The sequence below is a fragment of the Juglans regia genome, chromosome 13 (assembly GCF_001411555.2).
Source record: "Juglans regia cultivar Chandler chromosome 13, Walnut 2.0, whole genome shotgun sequence".
NCBI classification, from domain to species: Eukaryota; Viridiplantae; Streptophyta; class Magnoliopsida; order Fagales; family Juglandaceae; genus Juglans; species Juglans regia.
The window spans coordinates 9,726,685-9,733,261 of record NC_049913.1 but is presented as its reverse complement, the minus strand read 5'-3'; the positions used below and the strand labels follow the sequence as shown (position 1 = coordinate 9,733,261).

The window sequence follows — 6,577 nt, the reverse complement described above, 5'->3', positions numbered from 1 at the left end:
ATACGTATGTGCAGTTCAAAGTACTAATATATTTTATTAAAATAAAAGTAAAGTACATATATCTTATTATTTTATTATTAATATATATCTTAAAAGTTATTGAAAGATAGGCTATTTGTAAATTATTATAATGAATACAAAAAGATAAATCTACATAAATCTGTTTTCCTATTATAACGTATTTTCAAATTGGAAATTGAATCCATGATTATTATTATAATAAATCTACTTTATTAACATATTTAAATATATTAATAGTGAAATAGAAACCAACAGAAATCATAAAAGTAGCCATAAATATAATGTAAATGAAAATACAATTGTATTACTGTGTTCTGTAATTATTATAAACAGATGGAAAGTTAATGAAAACCAGCATATTCCGTTAAAATAAGAAATTTCTATTAAAATAAAAAAATTTCATTTTATAGACTCTTTATATATATAGAGATATAACAGTAGTTTAGGAGTGATGCATGGCTTCACGCTTGGGAGGTCAATTAATAATATGATGTATCAGTTCTGAATATTTTTGCTATTTTAGTGCATGGTCTTGGCCTTTAATTAATGTGGGCGGCATGCATCCCGGGAATCTGATGCTTTTCTCAATGGTTAACCTCATTCCCTTCCCTATGGATAAAAGCAACCTCCAACCTTGAATAGAAATTCAGTTTCTGCTGCAAATTCATTTTATTTTTATTTTTATTTTATTTTATTCTAACATAATTTTTGTTAGAACTTTCGAACTTTCAATACATGTGACTTGTCAAGCCATTGACCACGTAGCATTTCTATTTCTTAAGAGAATTATGATTGATAAACTAATTTGGCAATTTTTAAAACTATAGCAAGGTAAACAGTAAACTAAAGACTTGATTTTGAGACATAACAATTTTATTATGACAACGTAATAAAATTTTTCGAAACAAAGGAAAAAAAAGTAACGAACCATTCATGTGTCATTAAGATAGTGAGTTGAGATGAGACGAGTTGAAAGAAAAATTTAAATTTAAATAAAATATTATTATTATTTTGAGATTTGAAAAAGTTGAATTGTTTATTATATTTTATATAAAAATTTAAAAAATTTATAATGATAAAATAAGATAAAATATTTCTTATATCCAAATGGGACCTTAAGCATTATGACAACATAATAATTTTTTTCATAGAAAATTCATAAATTTCTACCCATAGATATTTCATATTCAATGGGCTAATATAAGTCACAACTTTTCAAAACATAAAGTCAAAGTCTTAAAAACACAATTGGTCGGAAAAGATGACCCAACAATATTTTTCAAAGCCATAGGTTAGAGCATTCTCATTGGATTAGCTAAAAGCTAAATCCAATGAGAATTTAGCTATTAGGTCAATAAATTGCTCACATTGAATTAGCTGTATTCCAAATATTTAGAATATAGCTACAGTAATATCCAAACTAATTTCCAAATTTAGAACACACTATTCATTCATCAAATCATTTTTATATTATTTATTTCTCTCTCCTTTTAATATTAATTATTTATCTCTCTATTTTAAATGACAATTGAAAAAATATAATTAGAATACAATTACAAATTAATATATAATATTATAAATAGTAAAATATGATAAAATAAAATAAATTTATAATTAAAAAAATTAAAAAAATTTCAAAATTATTAATTACTCATTACTATATAATGAATAAATGGATAATTCAATTTGAAAATTTGATGTGAATAGTCAAAATTAAATTCATCTTATATTATTTTATTGTCATATAATGAAAAAATAGCTATTCCAATGTGGAGATTTATAAAAATGGAATAGCTAAAAGTTAAATTCATCTTACATTCATAAAAAATGTACTTTAATTTAGCCATTCCAATGAGAGTGCTCTTAATAGATACTGCTATGGGAATTCTACCGACACGTGTAAATGTTTTTTTTTTAATTTTAAATACTTTTAAAAAATATTTTCAGAAAATCAGCACCACCCAATAGTCGACATCTACTTCTTACCCACTTGTTTTTAAGCCATTCGAATCACACACCTAATCGATACGAATATTCGGACCGCCGCGAAAAGTAGGCAGAAAAAGGCCAAAACCCCATTTCCACGCGCATACATAGCGACTGTATAACAACTTGTTTCCCAAGTAACCCGATCTCGAATCTTCTATTACCGTATCAGTCAATCATCGCGTGGCCCACCGTTTAATCAACATCAGCGGCTACTTCCGCATGTTCGAACTTCTTTTGTATTTTATTTATCTATTGATATTTGATCGAGCGGCTCCAGAACTAGAAGGGTCATTTTTTCTATCCCCCACGCTCACGTGGGCACGTGACCAACCCACCAACTACCGGTTGCCAGTTTCCTTTTTAATAGCCCTCCGCTTCCGCTCTCCCTCACTCACTAATCACTCCTCCGTCGTCTTTTGAATCTACTCTCTCTACTCTCCTCTCAAATCTCACCTCTCTTTACAAGTGCGCCATCTCTCCCGATCGTCATGGGTAAATGCCTGTTTCTCCTTCCTTGGTTTTGTAATCTGAAATCTTTTCGTTTGCTGATTCTCTCTGTGTGCTTTGATTTTTACAGCCTCCGACAAGAAGATCAAGATTGGAATCAACGGTAATTTTCCGATCCTTGAAATGTTTGTCTCGAGTGTTTTTTCTTTTGTCTCTACTGTTTTGGGAGGTCGTTTTTTTTCAGGTTCTGACGGGTTTTGTTCGTTTGTATACGGATTTGATCTGTAGGGTTTGGAAGGATCGGTCGTTTAGTTGCCAGGGTTGTTCTTCAGAGAAATGATGTTGAACTCGTCGCCGTTAACGATCCCTTCATCACCACTGACTACATGGTAAGATAATAAAAACAAAAAGAAATAGAAAAATTTCACAGATCGTATTGTCAGTGAGAGAACTTGGATCTGGTTAGGAATTAGCTTCAACTAATGATTGAGTACGTGACAGACTTATATGTTCAAGTACGACACTGTTCACGGCCACTGGAAGCACAACGACATCAAGGTCAAGGACTCCAGCACCCTTCTCTTTGGAGAGAAGCCCGTCGCTGTTTTCGGCATCAGGTAACGGTTCCCATTCTCTGTATTTCATCGCATGATCGGTGCCGGCTTCCTTTTGTTGTTTGTACTGCGATAAATGGTCGTGAGAAATTATAAAACGCTGCCTTTTTTGTGGGAATTTCTTCAGGAACCCGGAAGAGATCCCATGGGGAAAGACTGGAGCCGAGTATATCGTAGAGTCTACTGGTGTTTTCACAGACAAGGAAAAGGCTGCTGCCCACTTGAAGGTTTGCTCTTTGATTTAGTGAAGGTTAATCTTGTGGTTTTATGGATGGAAATCATACTTCTTTATGTGTACATGATTTAATTGGATGTTTTTGTCTAGAATGAGAATGAGAATGAGAAATGGAGTTGATTTGTTGGATTTTTTGTAGTGGCGTTTTTTACTTTGTTTATTTGATGATCAGGGTGGTGCTAAGAAGGTCATCATTTCTGCTCCTAGCAAGGATGCGCCCATGTTTGTTGTGGGTGTGAATGAGAAGGAATACAAGCCCGAGTTTGACATTGTTTCTAACGCTAGCTGCACCACCAATTGCCTTGCTCCCCTCGCCAAGGTTTGTTTTAAAATCAAGACTAATGTGGTTTTAAGATCGTGTATCATGGTTGAAATTGTAATTTGAATTTTTGTGCTTAATTGTGAGGTGGTATGAAATTTGTGTACAGGTTATCAATGACAATTTTGGAATTGTCGAGGGTCTCATGACCACCGTCCACTCCATTACCGGTAAGTTGTTGGTCATGCGACAATCCTTCTGTCCGTCTTATTTTTTCGATTTTAGTTTAATGGTGTTGGTTGCTGTGTTTTGTGATTCAGCCACCCAGAAGACTGTTGATGGGCCCTCAAGCAAGGACTGGAGGGGTGGAAGAGCTGCTTCCTTCAACATTATCCCCAGCAGCACCGGAGCTGCTAAGGTAGTTAACCAATTCTTATTGAAAATGTTGTTTGCCTGATGATATAAATGTTTGTAGTGACTCATTGCATGCTCGCTGAATATTTTTGCTAATTGCTCTTCAATTATCACTCTAATTGGGAATCATATTTAGGAGTTTATAGCATTACTCTACGGTCAGTATTCCATAGTGCTGCTGTATTTAGCATCTTGAATAATTTTCTGCCTATTTTTGTGGTTATACAGGCCGTTGGGAAAGTTCTTCCATCACTCAATGGCAAATTGACTGGAATGTCCTTCCGTGTACCCACTGTGGATGTTTCAGTTGTTGACCTCACTGTCAGGCTTCAGAAGAAGGCAACATATGAGGAGATAAAAAAGGCCATTAAGTAAGTATTCGAAATTCATTTTTTATCGCTATATGTGGAATCCTTTCCTATATTACGTGCCAATACTAGAATCTAGTAGGATGGCTTTTTCTACCATATCCATTATATATCTGTTCTAATCTATACTTATCTGACAATGTTCAGGGATGCATCCGAGGGCAAGCTTAAGGGGATTTTGGGTTACACTGAAGATGATGTGGTGTCTAGTGACTTTGTTGGTGACAACAGGTAGAGTAATGTTTCAATATGATTGTGTATGTACCGATAAAAGAAATATGATTGTGTATGTCTGTTTGGCTTTGCCAATGTTTTTTTTTTTATAAGTAAACTTTTGCCAATGTTTTGCCAAGCACCTGTATGTGTATGCTAAATTTTAAAATCTAATCATATATAGCTTGTATGTTTTCTTGAAGTTGAAGATATAATTCTACGTGGTTAAATTATTGGAAAATTAAGTTTTTTTTTTTATTTTTTTTATTTTAGTCTTGGTAAAGATCCTGATATAACATTGTTATTTTAAGCATGCTTGATGTACTTTATGCAGGTCTAGCATATTTGATGCCAAGGCCGGAATTGCATTGAATGAAAACTTTGTGAAACTTGTCTCTTGGTATGACAATGAGTGGGGCTACAGGTAATCTTCTGATTTTCCCTAAATTCTTCCTTCTAATATCGATCAGATTAGGGTTCAAAATCTATGAAATGCTACCTAGACTTCTGATTTTCCCTAAATTCTTTTGTATTTGCAGCACCCGTGTGGTTGACTTGATTGTCCACATCGCATCCGTACATGCTTGAAGCTAACCCGAATATTCAAGGCATCATCTTTTATGTGTTTGTTGAGTCTAGGGTTTAGATATGGGCGTACTCCATTTGCAGTTTGGAATAAACCTCGAGTCATATTGCTATTTTTGGCAAAACTTCTGCTCTGGGTAGCTTTTGGTCTCTGTTGGGATGTTTTTTGTCTTGAAGTTCTAGGGATTTCCTTTCGTTTTTACAACAAGAAAATGGTAGTGGGCCAATATCAGCTAATATAAGCATTACATGCTGTTTTTTCCTTTCGTTCTCAAATGAATTGATTGCCATTTTTTCCCCTTTCATGCTGTTTCTAATCTTTGCCAACATTCTTCTTATTAGTGCTTCAAAGGCATTAATTAAATTCACCATAAACAAAAAGAGATTATAACATAGAGGCTTCAATACTTTGTTTTCTCCCATAAAACTCCCATATAATAAATATAGCTCACTTTTACCATCAAAAGTATATTATTGAGAGGGAAGAAGAAAACTCCTTGAAGTTGAAATCTCCCTCTTGTTGATAGTATTGTTTATCTGGGTCGGGTTTTTTTCATGCCCGGTCTAGAACTCGAAAAATTGAATTCCGACAACGAATCTAAAATCTGGATTGCAAAACCCAGACCAACATGGTCCAGGTATAGGTTAGGGACTTTGGCATCGGGTTTAAACTCGGAACTCGGGTCTTTTAAAAAAAAATGCGTTGATCTGGTAAACCTTCCCCCCCCCCCCACTTCGACTCACTTCTCTCTCTCTCTCTCTCTCTCTCGTTGCGCTATGGTAGAAGCAGAAATCCTAGGCCCTAGTTGTTGCCATCATGACCCCGTCATCGCATCTCTTTTGCTATCGCCGCATTTTTGTTGTCGTCAACCTTTGCCTTTAGGTCATTATTCTGGTAAACCCTCATTCCACTCTCTCTCTCTCTCTCTCTCTCTCGTTGCATTGCAGCAGAAGCAGAAACCCTAAGTCCCTAGCAACTGCCATCATGACTTTGTCGCTGCATCTTCTTCGTCGTTGCCACATCTATTTGTCGTTGAGATGGGTCGTGCGGTGGTGGATGGATACTTTGACCATATGTTTGCAGGTGGTCGTGTGATTTTTGAAATATTTGGAAACTTATTTTTTAAAATCTGTATTGGGTATCGACTTATTTATGGATTCGTTGATTCTCTATTTTAATGAATCTGTTTGGTTATTGGGAAAGTTGAAGGAAAAAAGCTCAAATTTGTTTACTTCGTCATTTTCACTTTATGTATGTACTCATCCATGCTCTGTTTGAGTTTAAGAGAAATTTCCATATACACCACAGTTTGAGTCCAGTGTATTTGGAATTCTTGATGGTCAAGTCGATGGTTTTTTGAGCTTTCTTTTTATCTTTGTGTTGATCTTTAGTAAATGGTTTTATTTTAAAAAAAAAAATATATCCGGGTAC

At 34.5% G+C, this 6,577-nt stretch overlaps 1 protein-coding gene across 1 annotated transcript; it reads left to right on the top strand.

Moving 5' to 3' along the window:
* The first annotated feature begins 2,253 nt into the window (after positions 1 to 2,253).
* Positions 2,254 to 5,448, top strand: LOC108982574 (glyceraldehyde-3-phosphate dehydrogenase, cytosolic). Its single transcript, XM_018953987.2, has 12 exons — positions 2,254 to 2,502; positions 2,588 to 2,620; positions 2,746 to 2,846; positions 2,959 to 3,074; positions 3,199 to 3,298; positions 3,479 to 3,625; positions 3,735 to 3,795; positions 3,886 to 3,983; positions 4,208 to 4,350; positions 4,495 to 4,578; positions 4,895 to 4,984; positions 5,100 to 5,448. The coding sequence occupies exons 1-12, from the start codon at positions 2,499 to 2,501 to the stop codon at positions 5,146 to 5,148; spliced, it is 1,026 nt and encodes a 341-aa protein (XP_018809532.1). The 5' UTR covers positions 2,254 to 2,498; the 3' UTR covers positions 5,149 to 5,448.
* The last annotated feature ends 1,129 nt before the right edge of the window (positions 5,449 to 6,577 follow it).

Excerpts from the sequence above, each read along its gene's own strand:
- LOC108982574 (XM_018953987.2), top strand. Across the intron at positions 3,984-4,207 it reads GCAGCACCGGAGCTGCTAAG|GCCGTTGGGAAAGTTCTTCC; the intron begins GTAGTTAACCAA and ends GTGGTTATACAG. Across the intron at positions 4,579-4,894 it reads GACTTTGTTGGTGACAACAG|GTCTAGCATATTTGATGCCA; the intron begins GTAGAGTAATGT and ends TACTTTATGCAG.